The 20,413-nt window shown below is 49.0% G+C and overlaps 1 protein-coding gene across 1 annotated transcript in view; it reads left to right on the forward strand.

Annotated features, from left to right (window-relative positions):
* Positions 1-12,157, forward strand: part of Myo1e (myosin IE) — a 196,209-nt gene extending 184,052 nt beyond the window's left edge. Inside the window, 2 exon segments of the mRNA XM_051156748.1 lie at positions 8,903-9,072; positions 12,012-12,157. Coding sequence (XP_051012705.1) covers positions 8,903-9,072; positions 12,012-12,088 — 247 coding nt within the window. The 3' untranslated portion in view covers positions 12,089-12,157.
* Positions 12,158-20,413: the final 8,256 nt, after the last annotated feature.

A 20,413-nucleotide genomic window follows, 5' to 3' on the forward strand; every position in this document is an offset into this window, starting at 1 on the left:
CACTGACACATCCTGGGCCACCCACATCCTGGTGGGTGCTGGTTATCTGAACTCAGGCCCTCATATCTGTACAGCAACCCAAGTATCAGCTGAGCCGTCTTCCTGGGTACATCTCTACTGAGTTCCCTGACAATATGGGTGCCACTCATCCAAGGAAGGAACACAGGGTGACCAGAAGTCTCAAAAAGGCAACTGGTGTCTGATTGATAAGACTCGTGGAAGGGTGTGTTGGGAAGGTGCTGTTAAGGTAGTGGGCTTTTTCACTGGACAACCCAGATGCTATTTGTATGCATGACATTAGCATCACTGAAATAGTCACGAGTTCCCTTCTGGGCCCCGTTTCGTGTTCCAAAGTAGTCAAGCGGATCATGAGCCATCACCGCCCCGAGCCTCCTCATGCTGTCTGCTGGCTTCCTATTTGCTTTGGTTTTGGCAAGCAATACCATCTTCCCAGCCCGCCTTGCATGTTGCAGACTTGCATATGGGCCATCTGGGAGCATCTGTCAGCCAAAAGCAGGCAATGTAGGAATGCCGGGTCTTGGGTCTTCACCAAGGCTGCTCCCTTCCAGCCCTGTTTAGGTCTTCTCACACCCTCCCCTCCCCCCACCCACTCCCCAGGTCCTAATGCCATGCACATAGGCTGCTGTGCGAGACCAGCTGGGAGGCTGGGAGGAGGGACTGTCCAATAGGCAATATGCTTATCTGTCGTATGTATAACTCTGACATTAGCACTCTCAAGTGCAGTAACTACAAGAATTCTAGCCAGTCTCCTCAGTACACACTTAGGCCTGCTTTGTAGACAGTCCTTTAAAAAATAGGGACTTGAAGCCATACGTGGTGGCACAAGCCTTTAATCTCAGCACTTGGGAGGCAGAGGCAGGTGGATCTCTGTGAGTTCAAGGCCAGCCTGGTCTACAAAGGGAGTCCAGGACAGCCAAGGCTACACAGAGAACCCCTGTCTTGAAACACCTCCCCACCCAAAAAACTAGGGACTTAGCTGAGCATGGTGGCTCCTGCCTATAATCCCAACACTTAGGAGACTGAGGCAGGAGGATTACTATAAGTTTGAGTTCCAGGCCAACTTCAGCTAAAGACTGAGACCATGTGTCTGGGAGAAAGAAAAACACAAGGATAGTGGGGAAAGGGGACCTGGAGAGATGGCTCGGTGGCTAAGAGCACTGGCTGATCTTACGGAGGACCTGAGTTCAGTCCCCAGCACCTACACGGTGGCTCACAACCCCCTTAGCTCTGGTTCTAGGGGGATTAGACACCCTGGACTTCTGGGGTACTACACACAGGTGGTATACATACATAAAACACACATTCGCATAAAATAAAAAAATAAATGTTTTTATTTAAAGCAAATGAACAAACAAACAAGGGGCGAAGGAAATAGGAACCTAGCATTTATTTTCTACTACACAAGTTTGAAAATTCAGTTTCTAATGTGGCAGAGAGCTTGGTCGTGGCATTTTAGGAGCCTTGTGGCTACCTAAATTTAACAGTTTCTCTTTGCCAAAAAAATAAACCATGTTGTACGTTTATACACACACACACACACACACACACACACACACACACACACACACACACACACGAGGTTGCCTAGTGAGATCAAAGCGGCAGAGGCTCGCCTTAGACTTGCGTGCTGGAAGCCGACCCCACAGCTCCTCTCTGGTCCTTTACGCCCTGAGCTTTATCCTGCCTTTCTCTCTCCCACCCTTTAGTGGTCTTTGTCCTGACAGACATATTTCCTGACAGCCATTATTTCTTTTGGATCTTGTACCATGGCTAATATGAAATACTGTCATTGGCACCTCAGGTCTGTCCAGGAATGGATCGGCTTAGTTTCCATTTAGTCAGCTGGTTTTGGAGAAAGCAGGAAGTTCACTAAACTAGTTGTCATTCCAACAAATTCTATTTGTGTGTGTGTCTCCTCTCCCTCTCTTCCTCCTCCTTTTCTTTTCTTTCTTTCTTTCTTTCTTTTTTTCTTTTTTTTTTTTATTTCCTTTCTTTTCTTTTTCTGTAATGTTGGAGCACACCTTTAATCCCAGTACTCAGAAGGCAGGGGCAGGTGTCTCTGTGAGATTCAGGCCAGCCTGATCTACATAGCGAGTTCCAGGCCAGCCAGGGCTACATAGTAAGGTCCTGTCTCAAAAGATCTGCCCCGAGTCTCAAGAGATAAAGACAGACTGCAGTCATCACAGAAGCGCCCACTTTCAGAGCAATCCATAGCAACTCTTGATCTGGCCAACGTGTGTGCTGGACAGCTTTCCCTCCGGTCACTGCAGCGTGAAAGAATCAAAGCCAAGACTAGAAATGCCTCCTGCCATTTCTAAAGGAGAGGATGGCTGTAGGAGCTTTCAAGATGCCCCAGAGGTTAAGCCAACAAAAAGTTAGGGAAACAGCAAAACAGGAGTAGGTGCTGGGTGGTAAGATTTCCGGCCACACAGCAAAGGAGGGCTACTTAGGAGCTTTAAGTACTGCTTGGGTGTCTGGGGTCAGGCAGGACTCTCCTAATGGAGTCGTATTTTCAAAAGGCTTAAAATTTCCAGTAAGTATCCAATAGCAATATTCTCAACCCACAGGCTCTGGAAGCAGCCAGAACCTGGGCCAGGCTGCCCCCAGGTCTTAGGAATTCCTGGCACCCACTCCCACATTTCCAGTAATATCTATGGTTTCAACCTTTGGAGCAGAACACGATTTTAAAAGCCAATACAACGACGAGACTCCATTCTTTTTCTTCTTGGAAATTCAAGAAATTTCACATCTCCAGAACAAAAGCAGCGATATTCAAAAGCTTGCTCTCCAGCTCTCCCCGGCACGCCCACCCACCTTGACAGTGATAGGAGCTGATTTTAGGAAGTTCACAGAAGGCGGTGTGGCGCAGTTGGAGGGATGGGCATGAGTCTGGGTCATCATTGGTTCCTTTCGCTTTCACTCATTAATGTCTACCACACCATGCTTAATGGACAGCCCATGCCGGTGCTTGGTGGTAATTTTGGTACACATGTGGAAAAGATAAGATGCCAATAACCAAGAGCTGGCAAGAAGACTCAGAAGCTAAGAGTACTGTTACCAAGGCTGAAGCCATGTCTTTGACCCCTAAGGACCCAAGTGATAGAGAGAAGAGACCCCACCCCAGCCCCCACCCCGACAAAGGTGTCCTCTGACCTCCATACAAGAGCCCTGACAAGTGTTACACACACCAGCAAGTCAATTGATTGATTAAACTTTTTTTTAAAAAGCATATATAATGAAAAAAAATAGATACTAGATCAAAATCCCACCTTTCTGGATTTCCTTAAAGATTATAGAAAGAAAAGAAAAAGGGGGAGAAAAGATTATAGAAAGACTAAATAGGCAACAAAGCACAATGCAACTTGAGTTGTGGGAGCTGTTTTTTGAGGTTCTAGGAATCCAACCTGGAACCTTACACATTCTAAGCAAAATCTACTGCATAGCTGCATACTTAGCCGGGGAAATTCTTTTGCCTTTGTTGCTAGGGAGCTAGGCAGGGGGAGCACTCCCCAGTATGTGAGTGGTTCATATGTACAGTTCAGAGTACAGAGCGGAGGCAGGGCACACTGGTGTTGTAGCTGTCACTAGACACTGTGCTCAATATGGACACCCTTAAGTCACAAATTCCTTCTTGCCCTGTGCTCTGTGCGCCACATGGATCAGCATCACACCCACATCCTGTGGACCGGGCTTCAACTAGTCTTCGATTTGGGGAGGTCTGATGCCAGTTAGTTTTTCATATCTCAGAAGAGTCCTCTGGTGTTCTGTGAGACCCTGAATGCCAACTGCCATTTATCTCAGTGCTGGCACTGTAGTCTTCCCCCACCAATAGCATAGGGTTTGCCTTGCCAGGCAAAAAATCTCAACACGCAACCCTAATGCGTTCTTTGGGTTCTTTGGGGAAAAAAGTGAGCTGCATTCTGAGTTATGGTGTGGTTATACTTGAAAAGCATCCCCCCACCCCCCAAAAAAAGAGAGTTTATCCAGATGGTGATGGTGCACACCTTTAATCCCAGCACTCAGGAGGCAGAGGCAGGAGGATCTCTGTGTTCGAGGCCAGCCTGGTCTACAGAGTGAGTTTCAGGACAGCCAAGGCTACACAGAGAGACCCTGTCTCAAAAGCCTGGGCGGTTAAGTAGATCCTTTATATACTTGTTGTGTTAAGGGACAAAAGATACAATAATTTTATTTTCACCTTTTTGTGTGTGTAGGTATTTTGCCTGGATGTGTGCCTGTGCACCATTGTGTGTGCCTGGTGCCCTCAAAAGCCAGAGGAGAGCATCAGAGCTCCAGTAACTGGAGTTACAGATAGTTGAGAGTCACCATTTGGGTGCTGGGAACCCAACCAGGGTTCTCTGCAAGAACAGCAACTGGTCTCAGCTGCCGAGCCATCTCTCTAGCCCCAGGAAAACATTTTTAGATCAGGATGAATTTGGGTTATTACTGGTAGGGTCTCCTGACCAGTGACAGGCGGGTGAGCAATGGAACTGAACAACAACCAAAAAAAAAAAAAAAACCCGAATCACAACAGTTGCCAGTTCCTGGCTGTTTGTGGCTTAGTTTTTGTCAGCTTGACACAAGCTGGGGTTATCTGGGAAGATAGACATCTACTGATGAATTGCGTCCACCAGTTTTGCCAGTAGGCAAGTCTCTGGAGCATCTTCTTGTTTAAGTGATTGATGTTGTCAGTGCTCCCCCTAGGCAGGTGGTACGCGTTACCTGAGGAAGCAAAGTGAGCAAGCTAGTGAGCAGCGTTCTTCCGTGGTCTTTGCTTCAGTCTCGCCCTTGGGTTCCTGCCCCGATCTCCCTTGTGGTGAAATGCAAGCAGAGCATGGAAGCCAAACAAACCCAGCTTGTTTTGGTCAGTGTTTTATGGCAGCAATAAGAAGCAAACTAAAACATGTCGTAAATACGCACCGTGGCCAGGTGTTGGGCCCCCAGCATGGCCACACTGAAAGAGTGTATGTGTGTGTTGGAGGGGGCGGGTGGATTGGCAGTCATCCACCCAGCATTACAACGTTCCCACCTTACATCAGTAACAGACTTCCTTAACCTCCAGAACAGAGACAGAAGACGACGAAGCATGCGTATTTATTTGTTCTAATTTAATTGTAAGTTTGTAAGATTTAATTTTTAATGACTGTGTTTCACAAGTAGTTGACACAATTCCTGGAAGTTGGAGCCATTAGCTCTGATGTGGACTGAGCCAGCTCTGCTCAGAGGCCCTTCAGCACTGAGTTGGCAGTCACCCTGGCAGGGAGTGGCCAGCTCCTGGTACCCAAAAGGCCTCATTAATCAGTTTCTGGCAGCACAGTGAAAGCCACATTTACTACATTTATTATACACATTTACTACACAGGATCGCCACCTAGTGACACTAAAGAGATTGCCTGGATTTGGAGACTGCAGGGGCTTTTTCTAACCTAGCCCTGGGTCTTGTGACTGTGGCTGCACGCTCCCCTGCTTCCAGGCCACCAGTCTGCTAAACCCAAGTGTTAGTCGGCTCTTCGTCTGCATAGACTTCCGTGTCCCTGAATTCAAGTACAGACCCTGTCTCAAAACCATAATGAACAACAACAGACCATGTAGTAGCTACATGGAGGCGGACGTCTGGGCAATCCTGCTTCCACTCTGACCCAGTTCTTGGGACACTTTCAGCAGCTCCCAGCACACAAGGCCTGAGGCATCCCAAGGCTCCGCAGTGAACGGTGCAGCCACAGCCTCGCACTCCCGTCGTTTCAGGAGGAGCTGTGTGGAGCTGTGGTGCACCAGAGGACCAACTCACTTAAAAAAGGTTGTGTGCTGTGGCCATGTTCTCATTTTAGGACACTTGCCCCTCATGAACCTTTCCCCTCAAGCAGGGCAGAGGTGGTGCCACAACTTTAACCCCAGCCCTCGGGATGCAGAGGCAGGCAGATCTCTGAGTTCAAGGCCATCCTGGTCTACAGAGTTTCAGGACAGCCAGGGGTACACACACAAAGAAAGAAAGAAAAAAAAAAAAGAAAGAAAGAAAGAAAGAAAAGAAAAGAAAGAAACCTTTTCCTCAACATCTTCCCACCTCATTGTTAATCTGTTGGCCTGTTGTGGACATTTTACATATATAGACTCAGTTATTATTAAAATTTATATTTTCAGTTATGATTACGTGTGTGTGTGTGTGTGTGTGTGTGTGTGTGTGTGTGTGTGTGTGTGTGTGTGTGTGTACCACAGCACATGTATGGAGGTTAGAGGACAACTTTAGGGAATCACTCCCCTCCTTCTGTTACGTGGTGTGGGTCCTGAGAACCAAGCTCAGGCCATCAGGCCTGGTGGCAAAGTATCTCTACCCAGAATCATCTTACTAGCCCTCGGTCTCAATTTGGGGTTTATCTTTACTAATACACAAAATACAACCAGGTGTGTATCGCCCTCTTGTTTAATTGTATTTATTTAATTTTAGTTATGTGAGTCTCATGTACAGCAGGCTGGCCTCAAACTCGCTATGTAGCCGAAGGTGACTTTGAACTTCTAATCATCCTGCTTGTATCTCCCCAGTGCTTATTATGGACTATGGGCGCACGCTGTTTGGCTTACTCAGGGCTGGGAATTGAACCCTGAATTTGTGCTTGCTAGGCAAGTGTTTAGCCTCCTGAGCCATACCCCACCTCTCCCCTGTGTACTGATCTCCTCCCATCATGTCAAGCTCCCTTGTGAACAGCTTTCCAGTGTGTCCCTTGAGTGTCCTGAGGCATGGTGGTGTTTTATATTTTACTTCCTTGCACTCCGAATACCATCAATTGTGCTGACTTAGTGGCCTTGGCTCCGAGGCTCCAGCACAGCAGTGTGTAGGCACCAGGACTGCTCACAGCCTCGTGTGCCGCCTCACCTGGTGAACAGGGGTCCTTCCTTCAGCCAGGGCTCGTGAACCAGGGTTCCAGTATAGACCAAATGTACCCTGGGCAAGCACTTCTCAGAGAGGGGAGATGTCCAATGGATATTGGGTTGGAAATTGTTGTGATAATCCATGAATCGGTCAGTCAGTCTGTCTGTCATTTTGGGTGGAGGCCTGGGGTGAAGAGCTGGTGTCCTGGGGTTTGCTGTTTTCTGCAGGGCTGGGGGCAGGGACAATGTTCAAGGGCCTCAACACAGCCTGGCATCCAGTGCCCACCCCATCCGGCTCTTACCTGATGCAGCTAGTTCACTATACCTAGTGCACATCTGCCTGTCACAGGGCCCCACCAAATACATACCTAGTGCACATCTGCCTGTCACAGGGCCCACCAAATACACACCTAGTGCACATCTGCCTGTCACAGGGCCCCACCAAATACACACCTAGTGCACATCTGCCTGTCACAGGGCCCCACCAAATACACACCTAGTGCACATCTGCCTGTCACAGGGCCCCACCAAATACACACCTAGTGCACATCTGCCTGTCACAGGGCCCACCAAATACAAGGCTGTGGCCTCTTGACAGTGTAGCTCAAATTGGGTGAAGAGCCTTCCTGTAACTAACAGTGGGGATAAGGCACTCACTCCATGTTACTCTCTGTCCTTGTGGCTGTCAGTAAACATGGCTAGGCTTAAGAGCCTGCTCCTCCCATGGTACTTACCCCAGGCACTTCTATTTTTTGTTTGTTTGTTTTGTCCATTGTTTTTTTTTAAACAGAGTTTCTCTGTGTAGCCCTAGCTGTCCTGGAACTCCCTCTGTAGACCAGGCTGGCCTCAAACTTACAGAGATCCACCTGCCTCTATATCCTGAGTGCTGAGATTAAAGGTGTGCTCCACCACTGCCCAGCCCAACACTTCAATTTTTTAAAATTATTTATTTTGTATACAGTGCTCTGTCTGCATATATGCCTGCAGGCCAGAAGAGGACACTAGATCACATTATAGATGTTTGTGAGCCACCATGTGGTTGCTGGGAATCAAACTCAGGACCTCGGGAAGAGCAGTCAGTTCTCTTGACCTCTGAGCCATCTCTCCAGCCCAACACTTCTATTTTTAATTACATCTATTTACCAGTGTATTGTGTAGGTATGGATGTACATGCCATGGTGCACTTGTGGAGGACAGAGAACAATTTTTGAGTATCAGGTCTCTCTTCCACCGTGTGGGGCTTGGGAATCAAACTCAGATTGTCAGGCTTGGTGGCACCTGTGAGCCACCATGTGGTTGCTGGGGAGTTGAACTCAGGACCTTTGGAAGAACAGCCAGTGCCCTTAACCTCTGAGCCATCTCTCCAGCCCTCTCTGTCCTTTTTAAAAGAGTGCTTTTTGGGGGGTTGGAGAGATGGCTCAGAGGTTAAGAGCACTGCCTGCTCTTTCAAAGGTCCTGAGTTCAATTCCTAGCAACTACATGGTGGCTCACAACTGTCTGTAATAAGATCTGGTGCCCTCTTCTGGTGTACATAAAGGCAAAACTGTGTATATATGATAAATAAATAATTTAAAACAAATAAAAATAAAGAGTGCTTTATATAAACATCCTAAATAACTGTTTCAGATGCAGGTGTAAAGCACTCGCTCATAGGACTGGGAATGCAGGATGCTTACCAAGCATATTTTGAGGCCATGAGGCTATGATAGTGCGTGTCTGTAATCCCAGCCCTTGGGGTGTGGAAACATGAGGATCAGAAGTTCAAGACCATTCGTGGCTCCATAGTGAGTTTGAGGATAGCCTGGGCTACCTGAGACCCTGTCTCAAAAAAGAGCTCCCTCATACAAACAAGTCGTAATTATGCACCTTAGAGACACTGCAGCATAGTATGAAGGCTGGAAAGATGGCTCAGCAGGCAAAGGCGTTTGAACCAGACAGCGTAGACCCTGCTGCAGCCAGCAAAAAGCAGTGCGGCTTCCTGCTGGTGGCCGGGTCTCACATGGTTGCGCTCTCTCCACAGAGTCCGAAGACAAACGACCAGCAGGCCTCCCCCAGCAGGGGGCCGGCCAAAGCCACAGCCCAAGCCCAAGCCTCAAGTGCCACAGTGCAAGGCTTTGTACGCCTACGACGCTCAGGACACAGACGAACTCAGCTTCAATGCCAACGATGTCATCGATATTATCAAAGAAGGTGAGTGCGTGGCTGGCAGCGCTGGCCTCCCAAGGCATGCTGGGAGTTCACAGGCTCACTTATCAGAAGGGTGGAGACCAGCTGCTCTCAACCCATGAGTCTCAACCTGTCTTAGTTAGGCTTTCATTGCTGTGAGGAGAGCCTTGACCACGGCAACACAGCAACTCTTACCGAGGAAAACCTTTCATTGGTGCTGGTTCAGTCCATTCTCATCGCTGTGGAATGCATGGCGGGATCCAGGCCGACATGGTGCTGGAAGAGCCCACAGGTCTACGTCTTGAACTGCCGGGCAGCAGAAAGAGTCTATGTGCCACGCTGGGCACAGCCTGAGCACCACCCAGACCTCAAAGCCCATCCCCACAGCCACACACTTCCTCCAACGAGGCCACACCTTCCAATAGTGCCACTCCCTACGGCCCAAGCATTCACATACATGAGTCTGTGAGGGCCAAACCTACTCAGACCACCACATGACCCCTTTGGGGGGTGGGGGTGTCACTTTCACAGGGCTCACTTGTCAGATATCCCACATAGGAGATATTTACACTATGTATGATTCGTAACAGTAACAAAATTGCACCTATGAAGTAGCAATGAAAATAATTTTACGGGCTGGGCAGTGATGGCCCACGCTTTTAATCCCAGCGCTTGGGAGGCAGAGGTAGGCGAATATCTGTGAGTTCGAGATTAGCCTGATCTACAGAGCTGGTACCAGGACAGCCAGGGCTACACAGAGAAACCCTGCCTTGAAAAACAAAACAATAATAATAACTTTATGGTTGGGGTCGCCACAACATGAGGAACTGTGTTAAAGGGTCCCAGCGTCAGGAAGGTTGAGAGCCACTGGTGTAGACAGAAGGTAGATCTCAAGCTATTTGGTCAAAGCTTTTACAATGCCAAGGATTGAACATAAGGTCTTGTGCGTGCTAAGAAAGCACTCTGCCACTAGGCTGTGCTCTCGGTCTTCTGCCTTTTTATTTTAGGATGGCATCTCACGAGGTTTTCCAGGCTGGTCTTGAATTCACTCTACAGCCCAGGCACAAGGTCAGACTTGTGATCCTCCTGCCTCAGCTTCCCAAGTAATTGGGTTTACACACCTGATCTATCAGACCCATCTAAAACTTTTTTGGTTTTTTGAGTCAGGTTTTCTCTGTGTAGCCCTAGCTGTCCTGGACTTGCTTTGTAGACCAGGCTGGCCTTGAACTCACAGCGATCCGCCTGCCTCTGCCTCCCGAGTGCTGGCATTAAACACCCGGCCTAAGAAATTTTTTTAAATGCCCCTTTTAAGGAAGGGCATGAAGGTGCACAAGTGTGTGTTCATGACATCACAGACAACATATAAACACTCACATACACAATTACGATGTGACACGTTGAGTTGGACAAAGCCACATAAGCTCAGGTCAAGTTTTCCCACCAAATGAGTAACCAAAAGCTTAGTTTTCGGACCTTTCTGAGTGAGTTCGTCACTGTGGTGAGAGTGGAGACACTCACATCCACGTGCTGGGGAAATAAGTACCCTCCCTGCCCCTGCACTGCTCCTGGGGCTCTCAGAGAGGAAATAAGTGGAGACATTGGCAGCTGTGATCATAACTCTTCATGTCTCACTTCAAAGTAACCACTTTAGATTTTTTCCTCATTCCACCAAACCAAGATAAAAATCTAAATAAATATTTAAATTTATTTTTAAAAAATGCCCTAGAAGTATGACAGAATTTTCCTAGCCCTTGTGGGAAGGGGCTCCCAAAATTGTAGAAACCTGAGAGGCCAGAAAATCATAGCTGTTGGCCAAGGACATAGCTCAGCTCGTAGCTACATGTCCATCTCAAGGTGCTGCATCAAACTGGGCCTGTTGAACGGTGCGTGCCTGAGATCCCAGGACTCAGGGGGAGGAGGCGGGAGAAGCAGAAGCTCAAGGCCATCCTGTTATACAGGAAGTTTGGGGCCAGCCTGAGTCTGAAAAATAAACAACAAACACAGATCTTGATAAACTACTGAAATAGGAAAACATTATAAAGAGCTGTGTTGAGACGGCTCCCTGATAGGTCTGGAGTGAAGTCGGGAGCAAGGGAATGAGGTAGAACCAGTGCTCCCCAAAACAGACACTGCTGCCTGGCACTTTCTCTTTTCTTCTCTCTCTCTTTCTCTCTCTCTCTCTCCCTCCCCCCCCCCCAATTTATTATTTATACAATGCTCTGCCTACATGTCAGCCAGCCGGCCAGAAAGAGGGCACCAGATCTCATTATAGAACTGCAGACCTTTGGAAGAACAGGCAGTGCTCTTAACCTCTAAGCCATCTCTCCAGCCCTGTGTGGCCCTGGCTGTCCTGGAACAGCCTGGAGACCAGGCTGGCCTCAAACTCAGGCCTCTGTTTCCCACGTGCTGGGATTAAAGGCATGCACCACCACTGCCCGGCAGCAGCTTCTTCTTCTTCTTCTTCTTCTTCTTCTTCTTCTTCTTCTTCTTCTTCTTCTTCTTCTTCTTCTTCTTCTTCTTCTTCTTCTTCCTCTTCTTCTTCTTCTTCTTCTTCTTCTTCTTCTTCTTTTTCTTTCTTTCTTCTTTTCTTTTTCTTTCTTTTTTTAAAGAGTCTTATGTAGCCCCGACTGGCCTCAGCCTTGCCGTGTAGCTGAAAACGACATTAAACTTTTGGTCTTCCTATTTGCACTTTCTGAGTGCTAGGACTACCAAGCATATAGCACTAGAGTGGCTTGGGGTTCCATCCAGTGGGGTGATGGAACCCAAGGCTTTGCACATGCTAAGCAAAATAGCTCCTCAAGGGAGACATACCCTCAGCCCTGGAGGGGGTCAGTCTCTACAAGCAACTTTCCCCCAACATAGTAAAGCACAGAAGGAAGCAATATGAATGGAACCAAGTCACTTGAGCCCGCAGGAGCAGGCTTGCTTGTGGCCCACACTCAGCGCTGCTTTTCCCTCCACAGATCCTTCTGGCTGGTGGACTGGTAGACTGCGAGGCAAGCAGGGCCTGTTTCCCAACAACTACGTCACCAAGATCTGAGGCCCCCAGAGACTGGCATGCAGGCAGAGGAGCTCCAGGCGTGGACTCGGGGAGGGTGCTTTTTGGGGACTGTCTTTTTTGATGCACCGTGAGCAACTGCTGCTCTAAGCCCTGAAGCTATTCTGGCACCGACCCCATGGGAGACACAGAAAAGCTTGGCTTAGGAAAAGGTGTGTTACTCCTTAAATGACCCTAAAAGGTAGTCTAATTTCCAGGGAGCGTGAAAACGACCACCCACTAAGATTTATTTATTGTGTATAGATCTGGTGAAAGTAGCAGGGGCCGCTCGCTCGGCGTCTGTCCCACAGCCTCTCACTCACTCACCATGCCCGGGAAACAGCAAGGGACGACTCTGTGACAAGTGCCTTTAGTTGAAGAGCACGTTTTTGTTTTTTGTTTTTAATTCATTCCTCTCTGCTAACCCTCCTTCAGGGAGGGCCTACCCTCCGGAGGCTGGACTTGGTGTGAACAGGCGCTCACTCACCTGTCAGTGTCAAAGGCAGGCCGCTCTTCAGAGCCCACAGGAGCCAGGGCCACAAAAACTGCTGGTGGGAAGAAGCTGGGTGCTGGGTGGCTGCTCTTGCTTTCTCTTGGTCTTTGGTTGTAATGTGGCTGGCCCATGTTGGTTTTATGTTTAATGCTGTGCTTTTATAATAAGAAAGATCTGTTTCCCCTGCCCCCAAAGCTGTACATTTGTTAAAAGTGATCATATACTGTATATAGAAAAAACTAGAAGCACGTATGAACGCAGCAGGTAGTGTACCCCACTGTGCCCATTCATGAAAGTAGGTTTTACTACAGGACTCGCACCAGGTACTTACAGACGCACCCTCTCCTCTGTGCCTAGAGAAACAGTCACTGCGTTCCTGAACACCCCCGCAGAGCCCCTCACCCTTTCCCTGTAGGTAATTCTCCTGTGACCCCTCTGCCGCCCTCCCCTACCTCCTAAATAAATGTAAAGGAGCTGGTGAAACGCCTTGTTCTTTCATGCCGTTTATTGAGGGTTATAGTTTCCCCCTAAAGATGAGCATGCAGTCATACCCACTGTGTGTCTCCGCTTTCCATGGCTGTGACAAATATCTGGGGTGAGAACAGCTTGTGAGTAAAAAAGGTTAACATCAGTTTATGCTTTAAGAGGGCCCTGTCACCGGCCGGTGGTGGCGCACGCCTTTAATCCCAGTGCTCGGGAGGCAGAGGCAGGCGCATCGCTGTGAGTTCGAGGCCAGCCTGGTCTACAAAGTGAGTCCAGTACAGCCAAGGCTACACAGAGAAACCCTGTCTCGGAAAAACAAAAAACAAAAAACAACAACAACAACAACAAAAAAAGAGGTCACTGTTCTTGCTTCCTACCCCTGAGGTGTAACAGGAGAATCATGTCACTAAAGAGGGGCTAGAGAGATGGCTTAGCAGCTAAAGGCACTTCCAGGAGACCCTGGTTCAGTTCTCAGAACCCACATGGTGGCTCACAACCAATCATCTGACACTCCACATGCAAGGAATCTGACAACACTCTTGGGCCTCCACGGGCACCAGGCATACAGAACAATCTGCCACTACACATGCAGGCAAAACCCACAGCACATACAGTAAAAGTAGTTTTAAAAAGGAGCGTGCAACCACACAAGCTCAGCAGAGTGGTGAATGCCTGTGATCCCAGCACTTGGGAAGTCAGAGGGAACTCACCCCCAGCTGCATCGCCAGCCCGGGACACGTGAGATCCTGTGTACAGACAGTCAGCGAAGGAACATGGAAAACAATGCTTCCAAACGAATTCCTAAGCTACCTGTGCTGAGTGCTGGCTTGACCCAGGCCACCCAGTGTTGAGGGACACTCAGCTGTCACCAACATGGCTAATATCGTCACCGAAGCAGTCAGTCAGCTAGCTAGAATCAACCCTGCAAGCCACTGCTCCCAAATACCATCCTCTGATTTCACAACGCCAGGGTTTTTATCATAGCACGGGCCTATTTTTACCACTTACTTAACATACATGACACTTCAGCTTTGCGTGCTGATTATGGGGCATAAGTCTTTTTGTTTCATTTTGTTTTGTTTTCGAGACAGAGTTTCTCTGTGTATCCTTGGCTAACCTGGACTCACCTTGTAGACCAGGCTGGCCTTGAACTCACAAAGATCTGCCTGCCTCTGCCTCCCGAGCACTGGGATTACAGGTGTGTGCCACCACGCTCAGCTGGCATAAGAGTCTTAAAAGTGCTTTGGACACCCAAGAAGCGCCTGAGTTGGGGCACTTAAAATGTGCATTGACTACTCTTGGTTGTCAACTTGACCGCATCTGGAATTAACTAAGAATCAGTCGGCCTGGTACACCTGTGAAGCTTTTGTTTTTTGGTTTTGTGTTTTAACTGAGTCGTTTGCAGTGGGAAGGCCACTCCTCCTGCTGCCCTGTACATAAAGGACATGGAAGAAGGAAGTTTTCCTCTGGCCTGATTGCTCCCCTTCAAGGCAAGGCAAGTCCAAGCCTTCACTGACATTGGAGCCTACCTCAAGATTCTGACATGCACGGAAGGCCAGCTCAGACATCCGGCCTCACAGACTGAACTACTACTGGATTCTTGGACTGTGTGTTAATAGACAGCCATGGTTGGACTAGCCCGTATCACAGGCTATAAGCCACTCAGTAAACTACACACTTTCGGTGTCTGTCTCTCTCTCTCTGTTCTGTTCCTCTCTAGAACCCTGACTAACAAATACATAAGCACATTAGAAACCATCTTTGAAATATGCCCACAAAAATCTGTCCTCTCATGACATCAAAGGTCTTCCTCCGGCTTCCACATGCACGTTGTGCACACGTGCAAACACACGCATCCTTTCACGACAGCCAGGTCGTCTTCCGGCTTCCACGTGCACACGGACGCATGTGCACACACACTGCGTCATCTCTTGGAAAGAAGCTGCAGACTTTCTGTGCTAGAAAACTCCATTCCTTGGTCTCACTTCCCTGCTGTCTGTTCTGAGGGAAGCGCCCAAGGCTGCCATGGGAACAGGCCTCAACTAACGCAACAAGGGCTATTTATAAAACTCTAGTAGGACTTCAAACCATAAAGATGTTTAATGCCACAAAATGCTCAAGACTTATAGAAATCCTCATCAGGCAGCGCTGACCTGCTCGAGGAGGCGGAGAAGCCAGCTATCACAGGAAGCAGGTGTTCCTCTCAGGCCTGCTGTATTCAGCACAGATGGCAGGAGCCCAGACAGTGGGATCTGCCGTCAGGCAGAAGGCGGCTTTGGCCATACACTCAGCTGAGGCAGTGTTGAGTGTCTTTATTAGGGTTTCTGTTGCTGTGAAGAGACACCATGGCCACAGCTTTTACTTGAGGCTGGCTTACAGGTTCAGACAGGTTCAGTCCATCAACATCTTGGCAGGAAGCATGGTGGCGCACAGGCAGACGCGGTGCTGAGGAAGGAGCCTAGAGTCGGCCAGGCAACAGGAAGGGAGAACGAGCCTGGTTTCAGCTTCTACCACCTCAAAGCCCACCCCCCAGTGACGCACTTCCAATGAGGCCACACCCACTTCAAACAAGGCTGCACATCCTAATCCTTTCAAATAACGCCATTTCCTGTGAGCCTAAGGGGACCATTTTCTTTCTTTCTTTCTTTTTCTTTTTGTTTGTTTGTTCGCTTTTTGTTTGTTGTTGTTTTGGGGTTTTGTTTTTGTTTTTGTTTTTCGTTTTTTTGTTTTTTCCGAGACGGGGTTTCTCTGTGTTAGCCTTGGCTGTCCTAGACTCACTTTGTAGACCAGGCTGGCCTCGAACTCACAGCGATACACCTGCCTCTGCCTCCCGAGTGCTGGGATTAAAGGCGTGTGCCACCACGCCCAGGTATGGGGACCATTTTTGTCCAAACTACCACACAGAGTTAAATGTTTACTGTGATGCTCAGAACAGTTGTGAACCCTGAAGAAAGTGTTTCATGGGTTTGACCCCCTTTCCTCAAAACACCAGTTAATGTCTTCTCACATTATGGTGCTAGGAAGTAGTTGCCGTGAGAGACCCTGAGGGCTGGAGCGGTGGCGCAGTGGCTAAGAGCACTGGCTGCTCTTCTAGAGGGCATTGGTTTCATGTCAGCTCCAACTGTCTCTAACTCCAGTTCCAGGGGATGCAATGTCCCCTCCTGGCCTTCAAGGCAAGGGCAGCAGGCACACACGGTGCACTCACATGGTGCACATACATGCAGGAAGCAGCTCATTCATAAAAAGGAGATGAGTCATAATGTTTGTTTTACATCAGTGATTGGGAACTGAGGGTGTCTCATTCCGGGCTGGAGGGGAGGGGGGATGTGGAGGGGAGAGGGTATGGGGGGAAGGGGGCACATAGAGGGGAGGGGGGTGGAGAGGAGGGGACATGGAGGGGAGGAGGCGTGTGGAGGGGAGGGTGGACGTGGAGGAGAGGGGGGTGTGGAGGGGAAGGGGCATGTGGAGGGGAGGAGGAGTGGGGTGATCTCAGTGGTAGAGCACTCTTGCTGAACATATGCCAGGCCCGGGGTTCCACCCTCAGCAATGGAGAGGCTGTTGGACATGATGGAAGCGGGTTGTGTAAACGACTTGAAGCTGATACAGGGCACCAGGGGAAACCATCTCAGTTTTTACCACAACAGGATGTCCCCCACCTAACAGGATGCCTGCCCAGAGTCCCCTCCTTGCTTGCATTCAGTGGTCACCTCACCCATGATGAGGGTTCCCATGATGGTAGGCCTCACCCTAGTGAGCCAGCTGCTTCTACTCAGGGATGAGAGAACAGGTAAGGTTACTCATGGCTATCCACTCATTTTAAACTGCCTGTATATAAACTGGGTGGTTGAATCTCAGAACTTGGGAGGCAGTGGCAGGCGGATCACTGTGAGTTCGAGGCCAGCCTGGTCTACAAACGAGTCCAGGACAGCCAAGGCGACACAGAGAAACCTTGTCTGGAAAAATCAACAAAACAAAACTGCCTATATATACAGCCGGGTGTGGTGGCACACGCCTGTAATCCCAGCACTCTGGAGGCAGAGGCAGGTGGATCGCTATGAGTTTGAGATCAGCCTGGTCTACAAAGTGAGTCTAGGACAGCCAAGGCAACACAGAGAAACCCTGTCTTGAAAAACCAAAACCAAACAAAAACCTGCGTGTGTGTGTGTGTGTGTGTGTGTGTGTGTGTGTGTGTGCGCGTGCACATGCACGTGGGCCAACCTCTTTAACAATCACTTTATTTTGGGGGGACAGGGTCTCTTGCTGGGAGCTGCTCATCTGGAGGAGAGTTGGAGGGCTATAGCTAAGAGAGGAAGAGGAAAGCAGACTCCCTGCGCTGTGGGCCTTGTGAGGGAAAAACCCCAGGAAGGCACAGGTGTTGGTGTGGGTCCTAACAGGACCAATGAGGGAGAGGGGAGGACCCAGCTGCCCTATAAAACACCAAACCAGCTTCTACTCAGGGATCCGCGCCTCAGGCCTCTCTCCTCCAGAAGGTAAAGCTATTTATTGCATCCTCTTTCACTCCTGTCTGGTCTTGCTTTCCCAGCATTCATTTCTTCTGTCCCTGGACGGAAATGCGTCCACCAGCAATCCTGTTTTGCTTTTCTTGGGGACCTCTTGTCCAAGGTTTGAGAAGGTCTCTACTCAGGGTCATAGGCCTGATTGAAAATCTTGGAGAAAGGCTGGCAAGTGCCTGTGACCCAACACCGCACTCAGAGAGCCTCTTCCAACTGAGGGGATGCCCCAGTTACCTCACCCCACCCCTCTGGAGTAGGGGCTTGGGGTGCTCTGAGGCTTCACAGCTGGAAGATTTCTCCCCTGAGAATCAGGAAGGAGATTTAGGCCGTAACTCCAAGAACCGACCCTAAGGACTCGACCATCTTCTTGGGGAGGAAGGAGGGAAGAGGACGGACCACACTGAAAACACCTGGAAAGGGTGGGGGGCGGGTTATGCCTCTTATTGTTGGTTTTCTAGGCTCCTCACACCTGGTTCTTGGGCTGTAAATAGCTAAGTGTGGGCACCTGGGATTTGGCCAGCAGGAGGAAAGGAAGACCCAAAGATTAGCTCGACTTTCTCTTTTTGTTTTTTGTTTTTGTTTGTTTTGTTTTGTTTCTGAGCCATTCAGTAATCTTAAATTCCCAGACGCACAGGAAAGGAGTAAGACCAAACTTGCTGTGAGTTCAAGGTGGGAAGTGGGTAAAATTCAAACGGGGATGGCTAGGAGGGTAAATCCTGTCCATGCTGGCATCCCTGAGGGCTTTGGTTGTTTGTCTGGAACCTTCGGAACCTGGAGCCTACGTGGATACCGGAAATGTGTCCTTATTCTTCCTTGGAGCTCTCAAGAGAGGTATGGGTGTGCTGTCTCAAAGCGTGATCACCGTCTGTGAACTCGAGGGAAGGATTGGGTGGTGGGGAACAGGGTCTCCATGAGCTGGGCTGTGAGGCAGATGGCAGCTCCGCCCCTGCAAGTGCCCTCCACACACCCTTCTCCAGCCCAGGGGCTCCTGGCCTTGCAGGAGACACAGAGTCTGCGGTTCTCTGGGATTGGAGGGGGCTCTGCGCTGGTGGGGGGTTGTCGCCTAAACACTCGCCAGGGCCTGGCGTCCGTTTCCCAGGACTGCAACAGTCAATCCACGGAGAGAATGGGAGAGGACTGTGCGCCTCAGTATCCGTTTTCCAGGTGCCAGTAGCAGCTGGAGGCAAAGATGGACCAACTTGCTAGGGAGGGAGGCTGGAGGGGAAAAGGCTTCTGCTGGGTCTTCATGCCCGCCTGCTCTGTTTCTAACCCCGTGGCACCTGGGGGGACCCCACTTTTGTTTTCACTTTCCAGTTGCCTTGATATGAGAAGTCAAAGGATAAAGGGCATCCCATATTATTTAGGTTGCAAGTAAATTACTCAGAGTGACCTGAATGCTTACTACCATGGTTGCTCGGAGGATTATGAATGAGAGGAACCGAGTCAAAGGGAATGTTTACTCCAGGAGGTCTTTTGAATGGTGGATATTGCATGGGCAGGGTGAGAGCAAGAACGCATTAAGGCCAGAGGGTGTTGAAGAAAGAATCACATAGGATATTGCAAACGGGCTCCACCCATTCCCATAGTCGCTGACAAGGAAGGAGAGGATTTGGGTGCCTATGTCCAGGTCCATAAGGTGTTCCAAGGATGCTCTAGAGAGGGTTACGGAAAATGTTCCAACATCGCTTTTATCTTCTGGGTGGGTAGTTGTCAGCTAAGCCTCCCCCTTGACCACTGGCACATGAAGTTGAGTATTGCTCTTCCACGGTCTGTAAACGTTGTGTTTTGGAATTTTGATGGGAATTGCACTGAATCTGTGTAGACTGCGTTTGGTGAGACTTACTTTCCATCTTCTGATAAGACCTTTCCTCAAAGAGTTGAAGTTCTTGTCATACAGGGCTTTCACTTGCTTGGTTAGAGCTACACTAAGATGTTTTATATTATTTGTGGCTATTGTGATTAATTAATTAATTTATTTATTTAAGATTTTTTTTTCTTTTTTTTCTTTTTTTTTTTTTTTTTTTTTTTTCTAGACAGGGTTTCTCTGTGTAGCCTTGGCTATTCTGGACTCGCATTGTAGACCAGGCTGGCCTCGGGCTCACAGCAATCTGCCTGCCTCTGCCTCCTGAGTGCTGGGATTAAAGGCGTGCGCCACCACCGCCCGGCTAGATTTCTTTCTTTATTATTATGTATACAATGCTCTGCCTGCATGCACACCTACATAAGAGGGCATCAGATCACATCATAGATGGTTGTGAGCCACCATGTGGTTGCTGGGAATTGAACCTGGGACCTCTGAAAGAGTAGTCAGTGCTCTTAACCTCTGAGCCATCTCTCCAGCCTCCTCATTTCTTTCTTAGCCCACTTATTATTTGTATACAGGAAGGCTACTGATTTTTTTTTTTTTTTAAGGTTAATTTTATATCCAACCCCCTCCCTCCTAGCAGCAGGGGATATGGAACCTGAAATGGCCAACTCCTGTAACCAGGCAAGCCTCCAATGGAGGGATGGGAGGACAATAGCCCACTCACAAAACCCTCAACCCAAAACCTGCCCTGCCTACAAGATGCACAGGGATAAAGATGGAGCAGAAATCGAGGGAATGGTCAACCAATGACTGGTCCAACTTGAGATTCGTCCCATAAGAGAGAGCCCACCCCTGACACTGTTAATGATACTCTGGTATTCTTGAGAGAGGAGCCCAGCATAACTGTCCCCTGAGAGGCTCCACCCAGCAGCTGATGGAGCAGATGCTGAGACCCACAGCCAAACACTAGGTAGAGCTCAGGGAATCTTGTCCCCTTGGAAGAGGAGGACAAAGGATTGAAGTAACCAGAC

The sequence above is a fragment of the Acomys russatus genome, chromosome 14 (assembly GCF_903995435.1).
Source record: "Acomys russatus chromosome 14, mAcoRus1.1, whole genome shotgun sequence".
NCBI lineage: Eukaryota > Metazoa > Chordata > Mammalia > Rodentia > Muridae > Acomys > Acomys russatus.